At 41.8% G+C, this 26,357-nt stretch overlaps 1 protein-coding gene and 1 long non-coding RNA gene across 2 annotated transcripts in view; one reads left to right on the top strand and one right to left on the bottom strand.

Moving 5' to 3' along the window:
- Window positions 1-26,357, top strand: part of LOC307170051 (uncharacterized protein) — a 38,793-nt gene that overhangs the window by 574 nt on the left and 11,862 nt on the right. Inside the window, exon 2 of the mRNA XM_079891046.1 lies at window positions 11,437-12,150. Within this exon, the coding sequence (XP_079747172.1) occupies window positions 11,437-12,150 (714 nt within the window). The remainder of the gene's footprint in view (window positions 1-11,436; window positions 12,151-26,357) is intronic.
- LOC307170075 lies at window positions 3,129-4,023 on the bottom strand. The gene is made up of 3 exons (XR_013823286.1): window positions 3,961-4,023; window positions 3,546-3,596; window positions 3,129-3,270 (listed from the first exon to the last, which is right to left on the bottom strand). It is a non-coding gene; the product is annotated as an uncharacterized lncRNA (long non-coding RNA).

Below are 26,357 nucleotides of genomic sequence, written 5' to 3'. Positions count from 1 at the left end.
TGTATGTTATATTCTTTATATTCATAATTTGACGAGCTGCACATGACCACATAGCACGTAGTTGTATGCATCAAGGGATTTGTACGCTCTAATCATTTCTCTTGTATACACACTTGGTGTCTGAATAAGATAATTACTATCAGGCCATACAATTGCTGGCCACTTCTTGTCATCCACAATCCAAAGATCGTCATGTATTGCGCAGGGATCCGACAAGATCTCACCATTGCTGAGAGTAAGTTTTTTAATATAATCGCCACGGTCGGAGGTACTAATGGCTTCCCATAGTCAAATCTTTGATTTACAGTAGTAACGTTATATGTGTCATGAAATGTTGCAGGTCGTAAAGTAACGTAAACAAGGTTAACTTATATAAAAGCAAATTCGGGCTCTATAGATGCTGCACTGCTAACATTGGCTATTACATTACTAACTTAGTCTAACATGATAATTCATACATGCATCACAGTATGTCCGGATTTTGATTCGTAAACAGTTGGACATTTTACATAATGTTATATTAATATGAGACACAAACAAACAGATCCAACTCTGAAATTGCAGTTTATTATTGAGTCAACAAGAAATTACAAACAATGCGAAATCTACGTTAATTACAATGTTCTTTTACAGAATTCGGCATAACAGCTAGCGGTTTTCTGCCTCCTGGATGCGCGCGCATCCGGTATTGTTTGTATACAAGAAACCCGTGTATATTTAGCCTTGTTCGGATTTAGCCCGAATCGGACGAGACTATTTTTTAAACGATGTTTGAATGTTTCAAACTATCTCATTTAAAGACCCAATTTTACATGTAATTTGTCTGAGAATTGATGAATTTAACAGATTTAAGAAAAACGGGAGTCATTTTTTGATGGCTGATCTAATATTATAAAGGGTTTCTATTGGTTTAAGAGTGGTCACATTTGCTTGGGACCAGCTTGTAAAACAATATGATAATGTGGGAAAAAATCATGGCATGCATAAAAAGTTTACCAAATAATTTTCACAAACTATAGTTTTATACTTGTGTTATGCCTTGTCAGAGTGTGACAACACTGTGCAGAACATACAAATCTGTTATTTTGTGTTAGTTTTAATGTACTTGTAACGCCTCCAACCGGGTCCTACTTGCCCCGCTCTGTGCGGGCCTCGGCTCGAACCCAGGTCTCCGGTGTGAGAGTCAGGCGCTCTAACAAGGAGGCTAAATGTACATTGACTCCACCGCCGACTTGAGTGTCCAAAGTTACCGGAAGTCATTCATTTTCAATGGAAGCTGGCTTCTCTCAGCTGCAAAGAGCGTCATATCCATCGGCGTCGCGTTTTGGGCGTTTTGAGCGTCAATCAGAAAGTTGAAAGTAGCTCAACTTTATGGTAATGAGCTATGACGTGGTTCAGCGGCAAGCAGCATAGAGCTGGTAAGTCCCGCCCCTTCCTCTAATCCCGCTGGACCTCTAGGTTGAAAAATCGTCAATGCAAGTGAATGGGAGAAAATAATTATTTTCTGGTCTCGTTTGAATTGTGCCATGAATGTGAACATATGTTGTCTGTGAATTTTTTATATAACTTTTCGTGTGAAGAATGCTACAATTTAGCGGGTTGAAGTTTGATACGGTTAGACTTTGTGTGAGAGCACTTTGTGGACTACAACTCTCGACGCGTTTGAAATGTCACCACCGCTCGCACACGGACTAGCTCACGGATCCCGCTAAACATGGCTGTGTCTTTGGTGCACTTCACCGCCTTCTTTCAGGGAGAGGACAAAATCATTGAGGTTGGCGAAAACCACGGGTAAGTCAACTTTATGGGGTGACGTCACATAGGCGACATGTAGTCTTTCTCGTTATGGCTTTTCCACAACTGCTAGCCAAAGAATCATACCATATACTGTCAAACTCGTAACATGAAAAATTATATAAAAAATTCACAGACAACGTATGTTCACATTCATGGCACAATTCAAACGGGACCAGAAAATAATTATTTTCTCCCATTCACTTGCATTGACGATTTTTCAACCTAGAGGTCCAGGGGGGTTTTACGGATGGGCGGGACTTACCAGCTCTATAGGCAAGCAGCGGCAAAATGCCAGAAACCAATCAGAATATAGCAATAATATCCAGCTGCAGACCCGCAGCACCACCAGTTTCAGAACCAGAACCCCAGCCACAGAACCGGAAGTGAGCTTCTAAACCGAGTAGCGCCACCTAAGGTTTTGGAGCGTAATTTGCTTTTATTACACACGAAACGTCATACTTTATACAATACACATTTTAAAACATTGATCTTGTGTAATATATTTGTATATAGTTATCCGTTTCATTGAATTATGAGAGTTACTTTCTGATCATGATGTTGAAAAATAATGCTTGAAACTTATGGGCATTTTATATGAAATATACTTTATTCACAAGACTCTAAATAAACATTTACTCCAAAGCCAAGAACATATGCAGCATGTATTTGTCTATATAAAACATTTCAATAAAAATCTAAAAAAGAGCAGCATCATTTTAAAAGAAACAATAAAAATGTATACAACAAATAATTCAATTGAAATGTATCAACTGAACAATTCGCTCCTAGGCCCATTTTGTCATGATAGTCCTGCATAAATTCAAATGTGCAAAATTAACAATTCACTCCTCCTAGGCTCATTTTATTATGACAATCCTGCATAAATTAAACTTAAAATGTATCAAATGAAGAATTCACTCTTAGGCCCATTTTGTCCTTACATTCCTGCAAAAATAACTCCATGTCATCCCTCATCCCTGAACACAAAATGAAATACGAAGGGCTCTCTGGAAGCTTCTGATTGTTCCAGGAGATTGTTGAGGACCTTTTCCTTGTCTTCCTCACTGGACCCCTGAGCAGATGACTGATGGAAAGGGAGCTGTCATGTGTCTGATTATTGGGAGCTCCTTCATTACAGAATATTAAAGGAAAATGTGACTTTAATATTTCTTATAAATGTATTATTAAGATTATATATATATTTACACTCAGATATGCGTGTTTTATATTTATATTTGAGACATGCCTCACTGCTGCTAAGCGTAGCTTATTCTTCACTTGGAAGGGACTCTTGTAGGGTTTCTGCACTGGAATATACATATCTTGGTTAATTTCAAATTGATCAGAAGAGGGTGCAAATGTAACAGTGGGTTGGAGTAAATGTCAAGTATGTAGTGACCACCTTTCAGAGAAAATCCCAAAGTTCTCCAGAAAAATAAGAGCCCACCATCTCCGTATGTTTGGAAAGTCGCACTGGAAGACAAAAATAGAGAAATCTTGATATATCAACTGTTACAACATCATAAAGGTCAATTACTTGAACTGGTAATTACTTACAGATGTAAAATCAAAAAGGTGCTCCCAAAACAAGGTATAGAGCATACTGGAAAACAGCAAAAATTAAGGAACATTATCTCTGTAAACGTCAAATTAAATAATTGCTTCCTTGTTCCTTATTTAACAACGTAAAAAAAATAAGTAAAAATAAAAATCATTGCTTTATTTATATCAAAAACATAATGTCTCACCATCAACATGAAGACTCCACAGTCCATACCACCAATCTGTTGGGGGATATCCTAAAAAAATAAAATAATAATGCTAATAATAAAAAAGAAGCATGAAGTTATTAATAAGGGTTTGACACTTTAGCAGACTTCTTTTTAACCAACCTTGTTTTCCAGTAGCACTCATGTGCCAGGTGGAATTTTGGCTGTCATTTTACTGCAACAAAAATACACAAATAATAAAAACAGATTTCCTAATATGCAGTTACATTGTGCGGCACATAGGCCTACAGTTTGAGGCTCTGAATCAATGCAAAAACACAGCAGTCAACAGTATTTGGGTCTTTCTTGTAAAAACTGTCGCAGCATGCAAAATCAGAACATCATGCAAGTAACCATTAAGCAAGTTTATTAAACTCTTGACCGACAAACTCACCGTGCTCTCCATGCTTGTCTCGTTGTCAATAACTCCGCCCCTCACTTCCGGTTCTGGCCCTGGGGTTCTGTGGCTGGGGTTCTGGCGCTGGGGTTCTGTGGCTGGGGTTCTCTGGCTGGGGTTCTATGGCTGGGGTTCTGGCGCTGGGGTTCTATGGCTGGGGTTCTGGCGCTGGGGTTCTATGGCTGGGGTTCTGGCGCTGGGGTTCTGTGGCTGGGGTTCTGGCGCTGGGGTTCTGTGGCTGGGGTTCTGGCGCTGGGGTTCTGTGGCTGGGGTTCTGGTGCTGGGGTTCTGGTGCTGGGGTTCTGTGGCTGGGGTTCTGGCGCTGGGGTTCTGTGGCTGGGGTTCTGTGGCTGGGGTTCTGTCGCTGGGGTTCTGTGGCTGGGGTTCTGTGGCTGGGGTTCTGGCGCTGGGGTTCTGTGGCTGGGATTCTGGCGCTGGGGTTCTGTGGCTGGGGTTCTGGCGCTGGGGTTCTGGCGCTGGGGTTCTGTGGCTGGGGTTCTGGCGCTGGGGTTCTGTGGCTGGGGTTCTGTGGCTGGGGTTCTGGCGCTGGGGTTCTGTGGCTGGGGTTCTGGCGCTGGGGTTCTGGCGCTGGGGTTCTGGCGCTGGGGTTCTGTGGCTGGGGTTCTGTGGCTGGGGTTCTAGCGCTGGGGTTCTGGCGCTGGGGTTCTGTGGCTGGGGTTCTGTGGCTGGGGTTCTAGCGCTGGGGTTCTGTGGCTGGGGTTCTGGCGCTGGGGTTCTGGCGCTGGGGTTCTGTGGCTGGGGTTCTGTGGCTGGGGTTCTAGCGCTGGGGTTCTGGCGCTGGGGTTCTGGCGCTGGGGTTCTGTGGCTGGGGTTCTAGCGCTGGGGTTCTGTGGCTGGGGTTCTGGCGCTGGGGTTCTGTGGCTGGGGTTCTGTGGCTGGGGTTCTGTGGCTGGGGTTCTGGCGCTGGGGTTCTGTGGCTGGGGTTCTGAAACTGTTGGTGCTGCGGCTGATTCCGGAGAAACATACGATGTAAACTTTCATTCCTATCAAAACATTAGTTCCGAGAAAATGGAGGAGAAGCTGATCATCGCCGTTGCTGGGTTTCCTATCATTATCGGATTAATTGCACAGTTTAACCATCATAGAGTGAAAGTTTATCATTTGCATTTGTTTTTAAGTCCTGTCAGTTTACCAGAGCGCGCTTGACAGGGCATATATAAGAACGAGCAGAGAGAGAGAGAGAGAGAGAGAGCCCCGGCCGCGCGCGCACTCACTATTAATAATAATAATAATAGCTAAAAAAAAAATTTCCCCGACCAAATGTGACCAAAACGGTTATAAAAATGTTGTTATTATAAAAGATTTCTAGCGTCAATGTATAGCTTGTTTTTTTCTGTTTACATTTCATGGTGTGACCCAGACTTCAGAGCGGCCAAAGCATCAACAAGTTTCCCCGTACTTTTTGACAAGCGTCCTTGACAGGGCGGCCAGAGCTTCTTTGCAGCTCAAGTCGGCGGCGGTGTGAACGTACAGTAAAGACTGCAGCCTCTAGCGTCTGTTGCTATGCTAGGAAACCAATGAGTCTGTCGCCTATTGAGATCAGAGGAGTGAGGTTTACTCGCACAACAACTACTAGCTGGCCTCCATTACATACGCAAATATGCATGCACGCACCCAACTACTTTGACTTTGCTTCTGCTCAAATTTCCATAGAAACCTGCAAACATATTTTCTAATTTTTTTACATTCTGCAATGTGAAAAAAACACATGCAAGTATTCAACCATTAGTACAGCTGCAAATAACTAGATGTTTCAATTTTCCTTGAAAATCGCGGAAGGTCTTAACGTGTTACTGTCTTTTCTCGAGGCAAAGTATTTTTTGATTAAATGCAATACATTTGAATATGTATTCTCTCGTTATTTCATCTGACTCCATAAATGAAAAGGTTTTAATGATGTCTGTGGATCATTAATTATGAGCGAATGTTTGACTATTCCGTTTAACTCTTCAATGAAAATAATGTCAAAGACGGTTAGAATAATCAAATGTAACAATTTATTATGTCAGGTAAATGTATCATGCCAATTACATAATCAATTCAAAGATAATCGATACAAAACATCAAATGCTCTGGAATAAAGAGAAGAGATGCGAACCTGACATTAAGAAATACATGAGGCTGATGAGGTCTCCCTAATCTGAGGTACAGAAAGGCTTCGATCTCCCTGCTGCATTTCATTATATAGCCAGGACCTCTTTCACATGGAAACAAGAAATTTGCATTCAGAGGTTACACCTTTTGGGGGTGTGAGACCATTTGTCAGGAGATCACCTTTCTTTGTCTGTCAGTTATCTTTAAAGGGGTGGTATAATGCCCTTTTCAAAAGATGTAAAACGAGTCTCTGATGTCCCCAGAGTGTGTATGTTAAGTTTTAGCTCAAAATTCCCTACAGATATTCTTATATAGCATGTTAAAATTGTCACTTTTTGAGGGTGAGCAAAAACGCACCGTTTTTTGTGTGTGTCCCTTTAAATGCAAATTAGCTGCTGCTCTCAGCACAGGGGGCGGAGCTTCAAGAGCTCCTGTCCTTTTACCTCACACAGACATGCACTGGAAATGTCAATGTTTATGTTCAAACTGGAGTCAGACAATGATGGAGAGACTCAAGAAGAAGTGACAACATGTAGAAGCAACAGGACATTTCTGAATGGTTAGTTGATGAATTTATGTAGTTTATGTGTAGTTATCTTCTAGTCATTGATTAGCATAATTCATGATAATCTATAAATCGTGTTCAGGGGGCGGGGTTTATGTAAATTCTAGGGTTTGTGATGTCACTAACCCGGGAGGAATGTTGTGTAGTCTCTACCAGCCGTTTGTTGTAGTCCTTAAAAAGCGATTTCTGTAAAAGCAGATCTCTCCCTTTGCTCTGAACTTTGAGTGTTGTAACTTTGCAGATGTTGTTTATGCTCAAACAGCAACATTACACACTAACTAAAGTTAGAAAAGTGAAATCATAATCAACCACCCCTTTAAACTCTTAAAAACATTATTACCTTTTGTTTTACTTATTTGGAAATGAGACATTTGTACCAGTCGCACTGTGACATTTTAAACGATACCAAACATGAAAATACTCTGTGATAATCATTCACATTAAACTATACATTTTCTTGGGTGATCTTCAGGTGATCATCTGAGCATGAGAGAGAGGGGGTGAGGGGAGAGGGAAAGAGATGTAGATGAAGTTGATTCGGAGGTGAGACTTTCGTCTCGATGGTGCACCAGAGCCAGTTCAAATGGTAATCTCCAGAGAGGTCCTTTTGTCCTCTCAGGGTCTGGTCGCTCTTGAAACAGACTGTCCGGCATTTTGTAATTTCTCAATTCTTACATTGATCAAAACTTGATGACGCAATCACGTTCACTACTAAATTCTCATTATATTTCTTTATAATTTGTCCAATGATGTCATAGGCTATAGTTTCCTCATTTGTTTATTAGTTCTGCACACAGTTTCAGCCCCTTTTCTATTTAAGCCCTGTGTCTCTTCAATTAATCATCAGGTATCTTCTGTTATTTGTTTGTGTTGCTTCCTGTTATCTCCCGTTTCTTTATTATTAGATTAAAGACTGTTCTTGTAGTTATTTGTGCGATTATTACAGCACACACGTCTGAAAGGTGCACTTATAAATAGTTGTATAATAGCAAACGCATCTCCTATGTTTTGCTGTCTTCATGAACTGCCCTGAGATACAGTTTACAGAGACTGAAATGTAGTTTTTGGTGAATAGTTATAGGAATTTTTCTGAGCCTGATTACAAAAACAAAAGGCAAATAGTGAGCAACTATTTTATTTTAAAAGAATTAACTGCAGAAAACAAGGAAACTGCAAGGAAACATCTAGCTCTTTCTTTTCCCAAGATTATTTACTAAATGTAGCCAACTCTGAGCAGATTTCTTCATTTTTAGGGCCCGAGCACCGATAGTGTGAGGACCCTCTTGGAATTGCTCCGTTTATTAATTATACATTCCTATGGCCAAAACAAAGGAAATTGTCATTTGAACTCTCTCTTGAGAAACTAGCATTCCCATGCAAGATGAAATCAACTCAATATTGTATCAATTTACATTTCTTTCCCTTCCCTATCTCGTCTCTCGCTCATGCTGAGATCACCTGAAATTCACCCAAAAATCTATATGGTTTAATGTGAATAATTATCATACAACACTATACATTTTTGGTATCATTTGAAATGTCTCAGTGCAACTGGTACAAATGTCTCATTCCCACAGAAATAAAACAAAAGGTAATAAAGTTTTTAAGAGTTTAGAGGTATCTCGCTTCAAGGGGAGGGGTGGGTCCTCCAGGCAAATGACATCGGCCCTCAACAGCTGCAAACTCTGGAGACAGTGATTAAAGCAAATTCCCATGGTTCTCAATTGTTTCCGTGTGAAAGAGGTTTCCATTTCTGCCCCGGTCTGAGTACTTATAGAAATGCCAGAAGAGGCTCAGGGTGATTTGTAGTTCAGATCAGCCCATAATGCTGGATGTCTTCAGACATTCAGCATTATATATGTTTCCAATGTCAGGTTTGCATCTCTTCTCTTTATTCCAGAGCATTTGATGTTATTGTATTGATTATCTTTGAATTGATTATGTAATTGGCATGATACATTTACCTGACATAATAAATTGTTACATTCTGATTTATTTTGACTTGCTCTGAAATTATTAACTTTAGTAGATTACGCTGTATCCATTGTTACCGCAAATATGCCGTTACCTGAAAAAATACCTGTCACGTCATTGACCCATATAGACTTTGGAAAATATGAAACATATTGTTGTGAAGTTACATATTTAAGAGACCAATTTAAACAACTAAACGGATCTATGTAAATTTACCTTTGACTGTAACCCAGCCCGCCACACGTGCTAATTAACTGACAGGGAATTATAAAAGTATAGAGGGGGAATTTAATACCTTAATACAAATATTACAAATCTAAAGTGAAATTTAAAGTTAGATTTTAGCAGACCATTACAGTTTGAAGTGAACAGCGTGCCATCATATTTCTGTTACTGCGTCACACACCTCTCTCTCTCTCTCAACCTGCACAAGCGCAAGGTTTTGTCCAACCAAAGCTTTTGTTCAGAGATGCATTGATGCAAATTGCTCTTTATCAATTCCTCAGCTGCAAATAATGCTCACTTGTTTTGGAACTGTGCCCATATGCAAAAATTTGGTCTGAAAATGTGTTGTTTATTCAATCTCATTTATTATGTGACTTCACTTTTAATTTTAATTTTTAATTTGTTTTTTGGAATGTTTGATTACTCAAAAGAAAAATAAGCAAATATTCTTTAAAGTGTCTTTCACAGTTTTCTCCACTGCGCACCAGATCAGCAAAAAAGAAACAATAGATACAATAGTAGACCCAGTAAAATACAAGTATAAGAATAAAGTTTATAAGGATTAATTAAGGCATAAAATAACTATAAATGATGAAAAACATATGGAATATATTATTTAAAAGCATTATAATATATTACGGAAAGGCCAGACTAAAGAAATATGTTTTTAATTTAGACCTAAAATTTATATTTTTAGCACGTCTGGAAGGTTATTGCAGAGGCGAGGAGCGTAACAGCTAAAAACAGCATCACTGAAATCTTTTAGTTCTACTTTGTGGTACTATTCAAATAAAAGAATCAGAGGATCTGAGAGTCCTTACAGGTTCATACTGGCCCTCATTTATCAATCTTGCGTAGAAACGGGCGTATATATTGGCGTAAGATTATGCTTACACTCCTCTCATCGCCTGATTTATGAAGCTGTGCGTACCTTTGAAATTCTGGTGTACGCAATACCTGCCCTTGATAAATGCCGCGGCTGAAAACGATCGTCATTAGAATAACACGCCCCTATATATTCAAGTCTCCGCTCCCCCCACGCCCTCATTTTACGCCATGGACACACGGAAGACGGCAAAGAAGAGAAACTTCTTTGAGAAAGAGAAAGCGAAACCAGGGAAGTGGAAAGAAACAAAATTGATTTCTAGATTTTTATTATTAATGACGCTTATTGTTATTTAGAAGAAGAATGTCGTTATTATTATTTGTATTATTATTATTATTTAAAAGAAGAAGAATGGCATTTTTATTATTTTGTCAGTCTGAATTATTTTTTTGGTCATTGAAAGCCTTTCATTACTAAACCCAGTCCGTGCATACCTGCCGGGCCTAACCCTGGCCTAACCATCGTTTCAAAGAATAGTACAACGGCGAGCGCGTCGAGTATAAACGCCTCGTCCGTTTGGGGAGGTGCGCGCGCAGTCTGCGGAGACTCGCGCTGCGGAGCCAGGCGAAAGTATAAACAAAACGTCAGGTAAAGCGCACAGGCTCGCAACTTAAGGAATACATATGCCTACAATTCAAATGCTTTGGTAAAGTCACACAAATTAAACATTGAAGTCCATGTTGCACAAAAATAAACACTTAAGTTTATAATTACTATGTTGCTGTTTTTTTACAGTGGGTCATAATATATTATATCTTTTAGTTTGTCAGTGCGTTTTGTGGTGTTAGGAATTGTTTTTTTTTGCGCATTCCCGCACTCAAAACGTGCGTACACCACCTCCTGAGCTGGCGTAGGATTTGAGCGTGCCGTACGCCAACTTCCATATTGATAAATCTCAAAGTCAACGTGGTTTTGGGTGTACGCCAGGTGTACGCTGGAAATTTGGTGTACGCACTTTTGATAAATGAGGGCCACTGTGAGCATATTTGAAAGATAGTCTGGAGCAAATGTATGCAATGCCTTATAAAACTAATAAAAGGTTTTTAACATCAACACGAAAACTAACAGGTATAGGAGTAATGTGTGTAATTGTCAATACTCGAGCAGCAGAGTTTTGGATTAATTCTTTGGTAGACCAGAAAATAGACCTTTATGAGTGAGTAACTGAACCATTAAATGAACAGATTAGTCCAAATTTTTTATTTTTTATTTATAATGATATTAGCTCACTTTGTAGCAAAAGCTCTGTAGGCTTTTATTTGAGAAACAAAAACTTGTGTTAAAGTTATGCAAATGGTCAATTATTTGTCAAAGAGTCAAGTCTTGTAAAAGCATTAGATTGAAAACATTGAAATTTCATAAAAGTGTGTAAATAATCGAAACGCAGTTCAAAATGGCCTTTCTTTAAATGCAAATGTTCTTTGAGTATTTCATTTGTGAATGTAATGCATGTACTCACTATACTCCTAATGACAATAAGAAAAAAACATCACACTGGGTGTGTGACAGGCTGTGGAATGGGGTTTGGCCTAGGAAAATTTTTCAGTCAAAATATATATATTTTACTTTAATCCCTGCTTTCAACACCCAAAGCGCCAGCTCTGAACCAGGAAAAGTGGTTCCTAAGTAGCACCAAAACAGGTTGCGGGTTATATAAATGTCCCCATAATCAGTGTGTTTGTTTGTTTGTGTATGTGTTTTTTTTCAGTTGGTGATCTGAGGATTGTTCTGCTAGGAAAGAATGTATCAGAAAACAGCCGAGTGGGAAGCACAATTCTGGGAACAGCAGCGTTTGACAGTGAAGATCCTTCATCTTACGTACAGCAGCACAGTGTGAGAATTGGTGGAAAGGTGGAGAAGAGACACATCATAGTCATCAACACTCCTCACCTGTTCCAGCCACAGCTCTCACAGCATCAGATCACACAGAGAGTGAGAGTGTGTGTGTCTCAGTCTGCTCCAGGACCTCATGTGATCTTACTCGTACTGCAGAATAAGGACTTCAGAGAGGAGGACAGAAACAGAGTGAGAACTGTGCTGAACCTCTTCAGTGAGAAGGCCATTAAACACAGCATAGTGCTCACTACTGATGGAGAGACCCTGGGTACTGAACACAGGTCTGTGATAGAGAATGACTTTATTCATCAACTAAATAAAGAGTGTGGAGGAGGACATATTAAGTTTGACGAAAACCAAAAGGCATTCTGCTCTGTGATATTCGGAAGAGTAGAGGAGATGATCAGTGAAAATGAAGAATATCTCAAATGTGAAATACACATGAATGCAGAAGGAACCTCAGAGGATGGAGCTTCATTCAGAACAGAGCTGGAATCTGATAACAAAAGAGTGAGCAAATGCAGTCAGGATCAGAAAGAAGAAAAAAGTAATTTTTACCCTTTTACAACAGGATTAACAAAAAAAAGTAAGTTTTCAGATTTTCCTTTGCAAAAAAATATTCAGGGATTGTGATTAAATCACGTTTGAGCTTCTGCAAGAACCAATGAGGTTCATTCTCGTGTTACGCAGCACGTTTGAGCTTCAGCAAGAACCAATGAGGTTCATTCTCGTGTTACTCAGCACGTTTGAGCTTCTGCAAGAACCAATGAAGTTTATTCTCGTGTTACTCAGCACGTTTGAGCTTCTGCAAGAACCAATGAGGTTCATTCTCGTGTTATGCAGCACGTTTGAGCTTCAGCAAGAACCAATGAGGTTCATTCTCGTGTTACTCAGCACGTTTGAGCTTCTGCAAGAACCAATGAAGTTTATTCTCGTGTTACTCAGCACGTTTGAGCTTCTGCAAGAACCAATGAGGTTCATTCTCGTGTTGCTCCGCACGTTTGAGCTTCTGCAAGAACCAATGAGGTTCATTCTCGTGTTACTCAGCACGTTTGAGCTTCTGCAAGAACCAATGAGGTTCATTCTCGTGTTACGCAGCACATTTGAGCTTCTGCAAGAACCAATGAGGTTCATTCTCGTGTTACTCCGCACGTTTGAGCTTCTGCAAGAACCAATGAGGTTCATTCTCGTGTTACGCAGCACGTTTGAGCTTCTGCAAGAACCAATGAGGTTCATTCTCGTGTTACTCCGCACGTTTGAGCTTCAGCAAGAACCAATGAGGTTCATTCTCGTGTTATAAAGCACGTTTGAGCTTCAGCAAGAACCAATGAGGTTCATTCTCGTGTTACTCAGCACGTTTGAGCTTCTGCAAGAACCAATGAAGTTTATTCTCGTGTTACTCAGCACGTTTGAGCTTCAGCAAGAACCAATGAGGTTCATTCTCGTGTTACTCAGCACGTTTGAGCTTCTGCAAGAACCAATGAGGTTCATTCTCATGTTACTCAGCACGTTTGAGCTTCTGCAAGAACCAATGAAGTTTATTCTTGTGTTACGCAGAACGTTTGAGCTTCAGCAAGAACCAATGAGGTTCATTCTTGTGTTACGCAGAACGTTTGAGCTTCTGCAAGAACCAATGAGGTTCATTCTCGTGTTATGCAGCACGTTTGAGCTTCTGCAAGAACCAATGAGGTTCATTCTCGTGTTATGCAGCACGTTTGAGCTTCTGCAAGAACCAATGAGGTTCATTCTCATGTTACTCAGCACGTTTGAGCTTCTGCGAGAACCAATGAGGTTTATTCTTGTGTTACGCAGAACGTTTGAGCTTCTGCAAGAACCAATGAGGTTCATTCTCGTGTTATGCAGCACGTTTGAGCTTCTGCAAGAACCAATGAGGTTCATTCTCGTGTTACGCAGCACGTTTGAGCTTCTGCAAGAACCAATGAGGTTCATTCTCATGTTACTCAGCACGTTTGAGCTTCTGCGAGAACCAATGAGGTTTATTCTTGTGTTACGCAGAACGTTTGAGCTTCAGCAAGAACCAATGAGGTTCATTCTTGTGTTACGCAGCACGTTTGAGCTTCTGCAAGAACCAATGAGGTTCATTCTCATGTTACTCAGCACGTTTGAGCTTCTGCAAGAACCAATGAGGTTCATTCTCATGTTACTCAGCACGTTTGAGCTTCTGCAAGAACCAATGAGGTTCATTCCTGTGTTTCGCAGCACGTTTGAGCTTCAGCAAGAACCAATGAAGTTCATTCTCGTGTTTCGCAGCACGTTTGAGCTTCTGCAAGAACCAATGAAGTTTATTCTTGTGTTACGCAGAACGTTTGAGCTTCAGCAAGAACCAATGAGGTTCATTCTCGTGTTACGCAGCACGTTTGAGCTTCTGCAAGAACCAATGAGGTTCATTCCTGTGTTTCGCAGCACGTTTGAGCTTCTGCAAGAACCAATGAGGTTCATTCTCGTGTTACGCAGCACGTTTGAGCTTCTGCAAGAACCAATGAGGTTCATTCTCGTGTTACGCAGCACGTTTGAGCTTCTGCAAGAACCAATGAGGTTCATTCTCGTGTTTCGCAGCACGTTTGAGCTTCTGCAAGAACCAATGAGGTTTATTCTTGTGTTACGCAGAACGTTTGAGCTTCAGCAAGAACCAATGAGGTTCATTCTCGTGTTACGCAGCACGTTTGAGCTTCTGCAAGAACCAATGAGGTTCATTCTCGTGTTTCGCAGCACGTTTGAGCTTCTGCAAGAACCAATGAGGTTTATTCTTGTGTTACGCAGAACGTTTGAGCTTCTGCAAGAACCAATGAGGTTCATTCTCATGTTACTCAGCACGTTTGAGCTTCTGCAAGAACCAATGAGGTTCATTCTCGTGTTTCGCAGCACGTTTGAGCTTCAGCAAGAACCAATGAGGTTCATTCTTGTGTTACGCAGAACGTTTGAGCTTCAGCAAGAACCAATGAGGTTCATTCTCGTGTTACTCAGCACGTTTGAGCTTCTGCAAGAACCAATGAGGTGCATTCTCGTGTTTCGCAGCACGTTTGAGCTTCTGCAAGAACCAATGAGGTTTATTCTTGTGTTACGCAGAACGTTTGAGCTTCAGCAAGAACCAATGAGGTTCATTCTCGTGTTACGCAGCACGTTTGAGCTTCTGCAAGAACCAGTGAGGTGCATTCTCGTGTTACGCAGCACGTTTGAGCTTCTGCAAGAACCAATGAGGTTCATTCTCGTGTTACGCAGCACGTTTGAGCTTCAGCAAGAACCAATGAGGTTCATTCTTGTGTTACGCAGAACGTTTGAGCTTCTGCAAGAACCAATGAGGTTCATTCTCGTGTTACGCAGAACGTTTGAGCTTCTGCAAGAACCAATGAGGTTCATTCTCGTGTTACGCAGCACGTTTGAGCTTCAGCAAGAACCAATGAGGTTCATTCTCGTGTTACGCAGAACGTTTGAGCTTCTGCAAGAACCAATGAGGTTCATTCTCGTGTTACGCAGAACGTTTGAGCTTCAGCAAGAACCAATGAGGTTCATTCTAGTGTTAAGCAGCACGTTTGAGCTTCAGCAAGAACCAATGAGGTTTATTCTTGTGTTACGCAGAACGTTTGACCTTTTGCAAGAACCAATGAGGTTCATTCTAGTGTTACGCAGCACGTTTGAGCTTCTGCAAGAACCAATGAGGTTCATTCTAGTGTTAAGCAGCACGTTTGACCTTTTGCAAGAACCAATGAGGTTCATTCTTGTGTTACGCAGAACGTTTGAGCTTCTGCAAGAACCAATGAGGTTCATTCTCGTGTTACGCAGCACGTTTGAGCTTCAGCAAGAACGTTTGAGCTTCAGCAAGAACCAATGAGGTTCATTCTCGTGTTACGCAGCACGTTTGAGCTTCTGCAAGAACCAATGAGGTTCATTCTCGTGTTACGCAGCACGTTTGAGCTTCAGCAAGAATCAATGAGGTTTATTCTTGTGTTACGCAGAACGTTTGACCTTTTGCAAGAACCAATGAGGTTATTCTTGTGTTACGCAGAACGTTTGAGCTTCTGCAAGAACCAATGAGGTTCATTCTAGTGTTACGCAGCACGTTTGAGCTTCTGCAAGAACCAATGAGGTTCATTCTAGTGTTAAGCAGCACGTTTGACCTTTTGCAAGAACCAATGAGGTTATTCTTGTGTTACGCAGCACGTTTGAGCTTCTGCAAGAACCTGTGAGGTTCATTCTTGTTACGCAGAACGTTTGAGCTTCTGCAAGAACCAATGAGGTTCATTCTTGTGTTACGCAGAACGTTTGAGCTTCTGCAAGAACCAATGAGGTTCATTCTAGTGTTACGCAGAACGCTTGAGCTTCTGCAAGAACCAATGAGGTTATTCTTGTGTTACGCAGAACGTTTGAGCTTCTGCAAGAACCAATGAGGTTCATTCTTGTGTTTCGCAGCACGTTTGAGCTTCAGCAAAAACCTGTGAGGTTCATTCTTGTTACGCAGAACGTTTGAGCTTCTGCAAGAACCAATGAGGTTCATTCTTGTGTAACACAGAACGTTTGAGCTTCAGCAAGAACCAATGAGGTTCATTCTTGTTACGCAGAACGTTTGAGCTTCAGCAAGAACCCAATGAGGTTCATTCTTGTTACGCAGAACGTTTGAGCTTCAGCAAGAACCAATGAGGTTCATTCTTGTTACGCAGAACGTTTGACCTTCAGCAAGAACCAATGAGGTTCATTCTTGTGTTAAGCAGCACGTTTGAGCTTCAGCAAGAACCAATGAGGTTCATTCTTGTTACGCAGAAAGTTTGACCTTCAGCAAGAACCAATGAGGTTCATTCTTGTGTTAAGCAGCACGATTGACCTTTTGCAAGAACCAATGAGGTTGTTCTTGTGTTACGCAGAACGTTTGAGCTTCTGCAAGAACCAATGAGGTTCATTCTAGTGTTACGCAGAACGTTTGAGCTTCTGCAAGAACCAATGAGGTTCATTCTCGTGTTACTCAGCACGTTTGAGCTTCTGCAAGAACCAATGAGGTGCATTCTCGTGTTTCGCAGCACGTTTGAGCTTCTGCAAGAACCAATGAGGTTTATTCTTGTGTTACGCAGAACGTTTGAGCTTCAGCAAGAACCAATGAGGTTCATTCTCGTGTTTCGCAGCACGTTTGAGCTTCAGCAAGAACCAGTGAGGTGCATTCTCGTGTTACGCAGCACGTTTGAGCTTCTGCAAGAACCAATGAGGTTCATTCTCGTGTTACGCAGCACGTTTGAGCTTCAGCAAGAACCAATGAGGTTTATTCTCGTGTTACGCAGCATGTTTGAGCTTCTGCAAGAACCAATGAGGTTCATTCTTGTGTTACGCAGCACGTTTGAGCTTCAGCAAGAACCAATGAGGTTTATTCTCGTGTTACGCAGCACGTTTGAGCTTCTGCAAGAACCAATGAGGTTCATTCTCGTGTTTCGCAGCACGTTTGAGCTTCAGCAAGAACCAATGAGGCTCATTCTCGTGTTACGCAGCACGTTTGAGCTTCTGCAAGAACCAATGAGGTGCATTCTCGTGTTTCGCAGCACGTTTGAGCTTCTGCAAGAACCAATGAGGTTTATTCTTGTGTTACGCAGAACGTTTGAGCTTCAGCAAGAACCAATGAGGTTCATTCTTGTGTTACGCAGCACGTTTGAGCTTCTGCAAGAACCAATGAGGTTCATTCTCGTGTTACGCAGCACGTTTGAGCTTCAGCAAGAACCAATGAGGTTTATTCTTGTGTTACGCAGAACGTTTGAGCTTCTGCAAGAACCAATGAGGTTCATTCTCGTGTTACGCAGCACGTTTGAGCTTCAGCAAGAACCAATGAGGTTCATTCTTGTGTTACGCAGAACGTTTGAGCTTCTGCAAGAACCAATGAGGTTCATTCTCGTGTTACGCAGCACGTTTGAGCTTCTGCAAGAACCAATGAGGTTCATTCTCGTGTTACGCAGCACGTTTGAGCTTCAGCAAGAACCAATGAGGTTCATTCTTGTGTTACGCAGCACGTTTGAGCTTCTGCAAGAACCAATGAGGTTCATTCTCGTGTTACGCAGCACGTTTGAGCTTCTGCAAGAACCAATGAGGTTCATTCTCGTGTTACGCAGCACGTTTGAGCTTCAGCAAGAACCAATGAGGTTTATTCTCGTGTTACGCAGCACGTTTGAGCTTCTGCAAGAACCAATTAGGTTCATTCTCGTGTTTCGCAGCACGTTTGAGCTTCTGCAAGAACCAATGAGGTTTATTCTCGTGTTACTCAGCACGTTTGAGCTTCTGCAAGAACCAATGAGGTGCATTCTCGTGTTTCGCAGCACGTTTGAGCTTCTGCAAGAACCAATGAGGTTTATTCTTGTGTTACGCAGAACGTTTGAGCTTCAGCAAGAACCAATGAGGTTCATTCTCGTGTTACGCAGCACGTTTGAGCTTCTGCAAGAACCAATGAGGTTCATTCTCGTGTTACGCAGCACGTTTGAGCTTCTGCAAGAACCAATGAGGTTCATTCTCGTGTTACGCAGCACGTTTGAGCTTCAGCAAGAACCAATGAGGTTCATTCTTGTGTTACGCAGAACGTTTGAGCTTCTGCAAGAACCAATGAGGTTCATTCTCGTGTTACGCAGAACGTTTGAGCTTCTGCAAGAACCAATGAGGTTCATTCTCGTGTTACGCAGCACGTTTGAGCTTCAGCAAGAACCAATGAGGTTCATTCTCGTGTTACGCAGAACGTTTGAGCTTCTGCAAGAACCAATGAGGTTCATTCTCGTGTTACGCAGAACGTTTGAGCTTCAGCAAGAACCAATGAGGTTCATTCTAGTGTTAAGCAGCACGTTTGAGCTTCAGCAAGAACCAATGAGGTTTATTCTTGTGTTACGCAGAACGTTTGACCTTTTGCAAGAACCAATGAGGTTCATTCTAGTGTTACGCAGCACGTTTGAGCTTCTGCAAGAACCAATGAGGTTCATTCTAGTGTTAAGCAGCACGTTTGACCTTTTGCAAGAACCAATGAGGTTCATTCTTGTGTTACGCAGAACGTTTGAGCTTCTGCAAGAACCAATGAGGTTCATTCTCGTGTTACGCAGCACGTTTGAGCTTCAGCAAGAACGTTTGAGCTTCAGCAAGAACCAATGAGGTTCATTCTCGTGTTACGCAGCACGTTTGAGCTTCTGCAAGAACCAATGAGGTTCATTCTCGTGTTACGCAGCACGTTTGAGCTTCAGCAAGAATCAATGAGGTTTATTCTTGTGTTACGCAGAACGTTTGACCTTTTGCAAGAACCAATGAGGTTATTCTTGTGTTACGCAGAACGTTTGAGCTTCTGCAAGAACCAATGAGGTTCATTCTAGTGTTACGCAGCACGTTTGAGCTTCTGCAAGAACCAATGAGGTTCATTCTAGTGTTAAGCAGCACGTTTGACCTTTTGCAAGAACCAATGAGGTTATTCTTGTGTTACGCAGCACGTTTGAGCTTCTGCAAGAACCTGTGAGGTTCATTCTTGTTACGCAGAACGTTTGAGCTTCTGCAAGAACCAATGAGGTTCATTCTTGTGTTACGCAGAACGTTTGAGCTTCTGCAAGAACCAATGAGGTTCATTCTAGTGTTACGCAGAACGTTTGAGCTTCTGCAAGAACCAATGAGGTTATTCTTGTGTTACGCAGAACGTTTGAGCTTCTGCAAGAACCAATGAGGTTCATTCTTGTGTTTCGCAGCACGTTTGAGCTTCAGCAAAAACCTGTGAGGTTCATTCTTGTTACGCAGAACGTTTGAGCTTCTGCAAGAACCAATGAGGTTCATTCTTGTGTAACACAGAACGTTTGAGCTTCAGCAAGAACCCAATGAGGTTCATTCTTGTTACGCAGAACGTTTGAGCTTCAGCAAGAACCAATGAGGTTCATTCTTGTTACGCAGAACGTTTGAGCTTCAGCAAGAACCCAATGAGGTTCATTCTTGTTACGCAGAACGTTTGAGCTTCAGCAAGAACCAATGAGGTTCATTCTTGTTACGCAGAACGTTTGACCTTCAGCAAGAACCAATGAGGTTCATTCTTGTGTTAAGCAGCACGTTTGAGCTTCAGCAAGAACCAATGAGGTTCATTCTTGTTACGCAGAACGTTTGACCTTCAGCAAGAACCAATGAGGTTCATTCTTGTGTTAAGCAGCACGATTGACCTTTTGCAAGAACCAATGAGGTTGTTCTTGTGTTACGCAGAACGTTTGAGCTTCTGCAAGAACCAATGAGGTTCATTCTAGTGTTACGCAGAACGTTTGAGCTTCTGCAAGAACCAATGAGGTTATTCTTGTGTTACGCAGAACGTTTGAGCTTCTGCAAGAACCAATGAGGTTCATTCTTGTGTAACACAGAACGTTTGAGCTTCTGCAAGAACCAATGAGGTTCATTCTTGTTACGCAGAACGTTTGAGCTTCAGCAAGAACCAATGAGGTTCATTCTTGTGTTAAGCAGCACGTTTGACCTTTTGCAAGAACCAATGATGTTCATTCTTGTGTTACGCATAACGTTTGAGCTTCAGCAAGAACCAATGAGGTTCATTCTTGTGTTAAGCAGCACGTTTGACCTTTTGCAAGAACCAATGAAGTTCATTCTTGTGTTACGCAGAACGTTTGAGCTTCAGCAAAAACCTGTGAGGTTCATTCTTGTGTAACACAGAACGTTTGAGCTTCAGCAAAAACCTGTGAGGTTCATTCTTGTTACGCAGAACGTTTGAGCTTCAGCAAGAACCAATGAGGTTCATTCTTGTTACGCAGAACGTTTGACCTTCAGCAAGAACCAATGAGGTTATTCTTGTTACGCAGAACGTTTGAGCTTCTGCAAGAACCAATGAGGTTCATTCTTGTGTTACGCAGAACGTTTGAGCTTCAGCAAAAACCTGTGAGGTTCATTCTTGTGTAACACAGAACGTTTGAGCTTCAGCAAAAACCTGTGAGGTTCATTCTTGTTACGCAGAACGTTTGAGCTTCTGCAAGAACCAATGAGGTTCATTCTTGTGTAACACAGAACGTTTGAGCTTCAGCAAGAACCAATGAGGTTCATTCTTGTTACGCAGAACGTTTGAACTTCAGCAAGAACCAATGAGGTTCATTCTTGTTACGCAGAACGTTTGACCTTCAGCAAGAACCAATGAGGTTCATTCTTGTGTTAAGCAGCACGTTTGACCTTTTGCAAGAACCAATGAGGTTATTCTTGTGTTACGCAGAACGTTTGAGCTTCTGCAAGAACCAATGAGGTTCATTCTTGTGTTACGCAGAACGATTGAGCTTCAGCAAAAACCTGTGAGGTTCATTCTTGTTACGCAGAACGTTTGAGCTTCTGCAAGAACCAATGAGGTTCATTCTTGTGTAACACAGAACGTTTGAGCTTCAGCAAGAACCAATGAGGTTCATTCTTGTTACGCAGAACGTTTGAGCTTCAGCAAGAACCAATGAGGTTCATTCTTGTGTAACACAGAACGTTTGAGCTTCAGCAAGAACCAATGAGGTTCATTCTTGTTACGCAGAACGTTTGAGCTTCAGCAAGAACCAATGAGGTTCATTCTTGTTACGCAGCACGTTTGACCTTTTGCAAGAACCAATGAGGTTATTCTTGTGTTACGCAGAACGTTTGAGCTTCAGCAAGAACCAATGAGGTTCATTCTTGTTACGCAGAACGTTTGAGCTTCAGCAAGAACCAATGAGGTTCATTCTTGTTACGCAGAACGTTTGAGCTTCTGCAAGAACCAATGAGGTTCATTCTTGTTACGCAGAACGTTTGAGCTTCTGCAAGAACCAATGAGGTTCATTCTTGTGTTACGCAGAACGATTGAGCTTCAGCAAGAACCAATGAGGTTCATTCTTGTTACGCAGAACGTTTGAGCTTCTGCAAGAACCAATGAGGTTCATTCTTGTGTTACGCAGAACGTTTGAGCTTCTGCAAGAACCAATGAGGTTCATTCTAGTGTTACGCAGAACGTTTGAGCTTCTGCAAGAACCAATGAGGTTATTCTTGTGTTACGCAGAACGTTTGAGCTTCTGCAAGAACCAATGAGGTTCATTCTTGTGTTTCGCAGCACGTTTGAGCTTCAGCAAAAACCTGTGAGGTTCATTCTTGTTACGCAGAACGTTTGAGCTTCTGCAAGAACCAATGAGGTTCATTCTTGTATAACACAGAACGTTTGAGCTTCAGCAAGAACCCAATGAGGTTCATTCTTGTTACGCAGAACGTTTGAGCTTCAGCAAGAACCAATGAGGTTCATTCTTGTTACGCAGAACGTTTGAGCTTCAGCAAGAACCCAATGAGGTTCATTCTTGTTACGCAGAACGTTTGAGCTTCAGCAAGAACCAATGAGGTTCATTCTTGTTACGCAGAACGTTTGACCTTCAGCAAGAACCAATGAGGTTCATTCTTGTGTTAAGCAGCACGTTTGAGCTTCAGCAAGAACCAATGAGGTTCATTCTTGTTACGCAGAACGTTTGACCTTCAGCAAGAACCAATGAGGTTCATTCTTGTGTTAAGCAGCACGATTGACCTTTTGCAAGAACCAATGAGGTTGTTCTTGTGTTACGCAGAACGTTTGAGCTTCTGCAAGAACCAATGAGGTTCATTCTAGTGTTACGCAGAACGTTTGAGCTTCTGCAAGAACCAATGAGGTTATTCTTGTGTTACGCAGAACGTTTGAGCTTCTGCAAGAACCAATGAGGTTCATTCTTGTGTAACACAGAACGTTTGAGCTTCTGCAAGAACCAATGAGGTTCATTCTTGTTACGCAGAACGTTTGAGCTTCAGCAAGAACCAATGAGGTTCATTCTTGTGTTAAGCAGCACGTTTGACCTTTTGCAAGAACCAATGATGTTCATTCTTGTGTTACGCATAACGTTTGAGCTTCAGCAAGAACCAATGAGGTTCATTCTTGTGTTAAGCAGCACGTTTGACCTTTTGCAAGAACCAATGAAGTTCATTCTTGTGTTACGCAGAACGTTTGAGCTTCAGCAAAAACCTGTGAGGTTCATTCTTGTGTAACACAGAACGTTTGAGCTTCAGCAAAAACCTGTGAGGTTCATTCTTGTTACGCAGAACGTTTGAGCTTCAGCAAGAACCAATGAGGTTCATTCTTGTTACGCAGAACGTTTGACCTTCAGCAAGAACCAATGAGGTTATTCTTGTTACGCAGAACGTTTGAGCTTCTGCAAGAACCAATGAGGTTCATTCTTGTGTTACGCAGAACGTTTGAGCTTCAGCAAAAACCTGTGAGGTTCATTCTTGTGTAACACAGAACGTTTGAGCTTCAGCAAAAACCTGTGAGGTTCATTCTTGTTACGCAGAACGTTTGAGCTTCTGCAAGAACCAATGAGGTTCATTCTTGTGTAACACAGAACGTTTGAGCTTCAGCAAGAACCAATGAGGTTCATTCTTGTTACGCAGAACGTTTGAACTTCAGCAAGAACCAATGAGGTTCATTCTTGTTACGCAGAACGTTTGACCTTCAGCAAGAACCAATGAGGTTCATTCTTGTGTTAAGCAGCACGTTTGACCTTTTGCAAGAACCAATGAGGTTATTCTTGTGTTACGCAGAACGTTTGAGCTTCTGCAAGAACCAATGAGGTTCATTCTTGTGTTACGCAGAACGATTGAGCTTCAGCAAAAACCTGTGAGGTTCATTCTTGTTACGCAGAACGTTTGAGCTTCTGCAAGAACCAATGAGGTTCATTCTTGTGTAACACAGAACGTTTGAGCTTCAGCAAGAACCAATGAGGTTCATTCTTGTTACGCAGAACGTTTGAGCTTCAGCAAGAACCAATGAGGTTCATTCTTGTGTAACACAGAACGTTTGAGCTTCAGCAAGAACCAATGAGGTTCATTCTTGTTACGCAGAACGTTTGAGCTTCAGCAAGAACCAATGAGGTTCATTCTTGTTACGCAGCACGTTTGACCTTTTGCAAGAACCAATGAGGTTATTCTTGTGTTACGCAGAACGTTTGAGCTTCAGCAAGAACCAATGAGGTTCATTCTTGTTACGCAGAACGTTTGAGCTTCAGCAAGAACCAATGAGGTTCATTCTTGTTACGCAGAACGTTTGAGCTTCTGCAAGAACCAATGAGGTTCATTCTTGTTACGCAGAACGTTTGAGCTTCTGCAAGAACCAATGAGGTTCATTCTTGTGTTACGCAGAACGATTGAGCTTCAGCAAGAACCAATGAGGTTCATTCTTGTTACGCAGAACGTTTGAGCTTCTGCAAGAACCAATGAGGTTCATTCTAGTGTTACGCAGAACGTTTGAGCTTCTGCAAGAACCAATGAGGTTCATTCTCGTGTTACGCAGCACGTTTGAGCTTCTGCAAGAACCAATGAGGTTCATTCTTGTGTTACGCAGAACGTTTGAGCTTCTGCAAGAACCAATGTGGTTCATTCTCGTGTTACGCAGCACGTTTGAGCTTCTGCAAGAACCAATGAGGTTCATTCTCGTGTTACGCAGCACGTTTGAGCTTCTGCAAGAACCAATGAGGTTCATTCTAGTGTTACGCAGAACGTTTGAGCTTCTGCAAGAACCAATGAGGTTATTCTTGTGTTACGCAGAACGTTTGAGCTTCTGCAAGAACCAATGAGGTTCATTCTAGTGTTACGCAGAACGTTTGAGCTTCTGCAAGAACCAATGAGGTTCATTCTCGTGTTACGCAGCACGTTTGAGCTTCTGCAAGAACCAATGAGGTTCATTCTTGTGTTACGCAGAACGTTTGAGCTTCTGCAAGAACCAATGTGGTTCATTCTCGTGTTACGCAGCACGTTTGAGCTTCTGCAAGAACCAATGAGGTTCATTCTCGTGTTACGCAGCACGTTTGAGCTTCTGAAAGAACCAATGAGGTTCATTCTAGTGTTACGCAGAACGTTTGAGCTTCTGCAAGAACCAATGAGGTTATTCTTGTGTTACGCAGAACGTTTGAGCTTCTGCAAGAACCAATGTGGTTCATTCTCGTGTTACGCAGCACGTTTGAGCTTCTGCAAGAACCAATGAGGTTCATTCTCGTGTTACGCAGCACGTTTGAGCTTCTGCAAGAACCAATGAGGTTCATTCTAGTGTTACGCAGAACGTTTGAGCTTCTGCAAGAACCAATGAGGTTCATTCTTGTGTTTCGCAGCACGTTTGAGCTTCAGCAAAAACCTGTGAGGTTCATTCTTGTTACGCAGAACGTTTGAGCTTCTGCAAGAACCAATGAGGTTCATTCTTGTGTAACACAGAACGTTTGAGCTTCAGCAAGAACCAATGAGGTTCATTCTTGTTACGCAGAACGTTTGAGCTTCAGCAAGAACCAATGAGGTTCATTCTTGTTACGCAGAACGTTTGAGCTTCAGCAAGAACCAATGAGGTTCATTCTTGTTACGCAGAACTTTTGACCTTCAGCAAGAACCAATGAGGTTCATTCTTGTGTTAAGCAGCACGTTTGACCTTTTGCAAGAACCAATGAGGTTATTCTTGTGTTACGCAGAACGTTTGAGCTTCTGCAAGAACCAATGAGGTTCATTCTAGTGTTACGCAGAACGTTTGAGCTTCTGCAAGAACCAATGAGGTTATTCTTGTGTTACGCAGAACGTTTGAGCTTCTGCAAGAACCAATGAGGTTCATTCTTGTGTAACACAGAACGTTTGAGCTTCAGCAAGAACCAATGAGGTTCATTCTTGTTACGCAGAACGTTTGAGCTTCAGCAAGAACCAATGAGGTTCATTCTTGTTACGCAGAACGTTTGACCTTCAGCAAGAACCAATGAGGTTCATTCTTGTGTTAAGCAGCTTGTTTGACCTTTTGCAAGAACCAATGAGGTTCATTCTTGTGTTACGCAGAACGTTTGAGCTTCAGCAAAAACCTGTGAGGTTCATTCTTGTGTAACACAGAACGTTTGAGCTTCAGCAAAAACCTGTGAGGTTCATTCTTGTGTTATGCAGAACGTTTGAGCTTCTGCAAGAACCAATGAGGTTCATTCTTGTGTAACACAGAACGTTTGAGCTTCAGCAAAAACCTGTGAGGTTCATTCTTGTGTTATGCAGAACGTTTGAGCTTCTGCAAGAACCAATGAGGTTCATTCTTGTTACGCAGAACGTTTGAGCTTCAGCAAGAACCAATGAGGTTCATTCTTGTTACGCAGAACGTTTGAGCTTCAGCAAGAACCAATGAGGTTCATTCTTGTTACGCAGCACGTTTGACCTTTTGCAAGAACCAATGAGGTTATTCTTGTGTTACGCAGAACGTTTGAGCTTCAGCAAGAACCAATGAGGTTCATTCTTGTTACGCAGAACGTTTGAGCTTCAGCAAGAACCAATGAGGTTCATTCTAATGTTACGCAGCACGTTTGAGCTTCTGCAAGAACCAATGAGGTTCATTCTTGTTACGCAGAACGTTTGAGCTTCAGCAAGAACCAATGAGGTTCATTCTAATGTTACGCAGCACGTTTGAGCTTCAGCAAGAACCAATGAGGTTCATTCTTGTTACGCAGAACGTTTGAGCTTCAGCAAGAACCAATGAGGTTCATTCTAGTGTTACGCAGCACGTTTGAGCTTCTGCAAGAACCAATGAGGTTCATTCTTGTTATGCAGCACGTTTGAGCTTCTGCAAGAACCAATGAGGTTCATTCTTGTTATGCAGAACGTTTGACCTTTTGCAAGAACCAATGAGGTTCATTCTTGTGTTACGCAGCACGTTTGAGCTTCAGCAAAAACCTGTGAGGTTCATTCTTGTTACGCAGAACGTTTGAGCTTCTGCAAGAACCAATGAGGTTCATTCTAGTGTTACGCAGAACGTTTGAGCTTCTGCAAGAACCAATGAGG

The sequence above is a fragment of the Squalius cephalus genome (genome assembly GCF_949319135.1).
Source record: "Squalius cephalus genome assembly, chromosome: 13".
NCBI lineage: Eukaryota > Metazoa > Chordata > Actinopteri > Cypriniformes > Leuciscidae > Squalius > Squalius cephalus.
The sequence above is the reverse complement of the archived record's forward strand: the minus strand, read 5'-3'. Positions and strand labels throughout refer to the sequence as shown.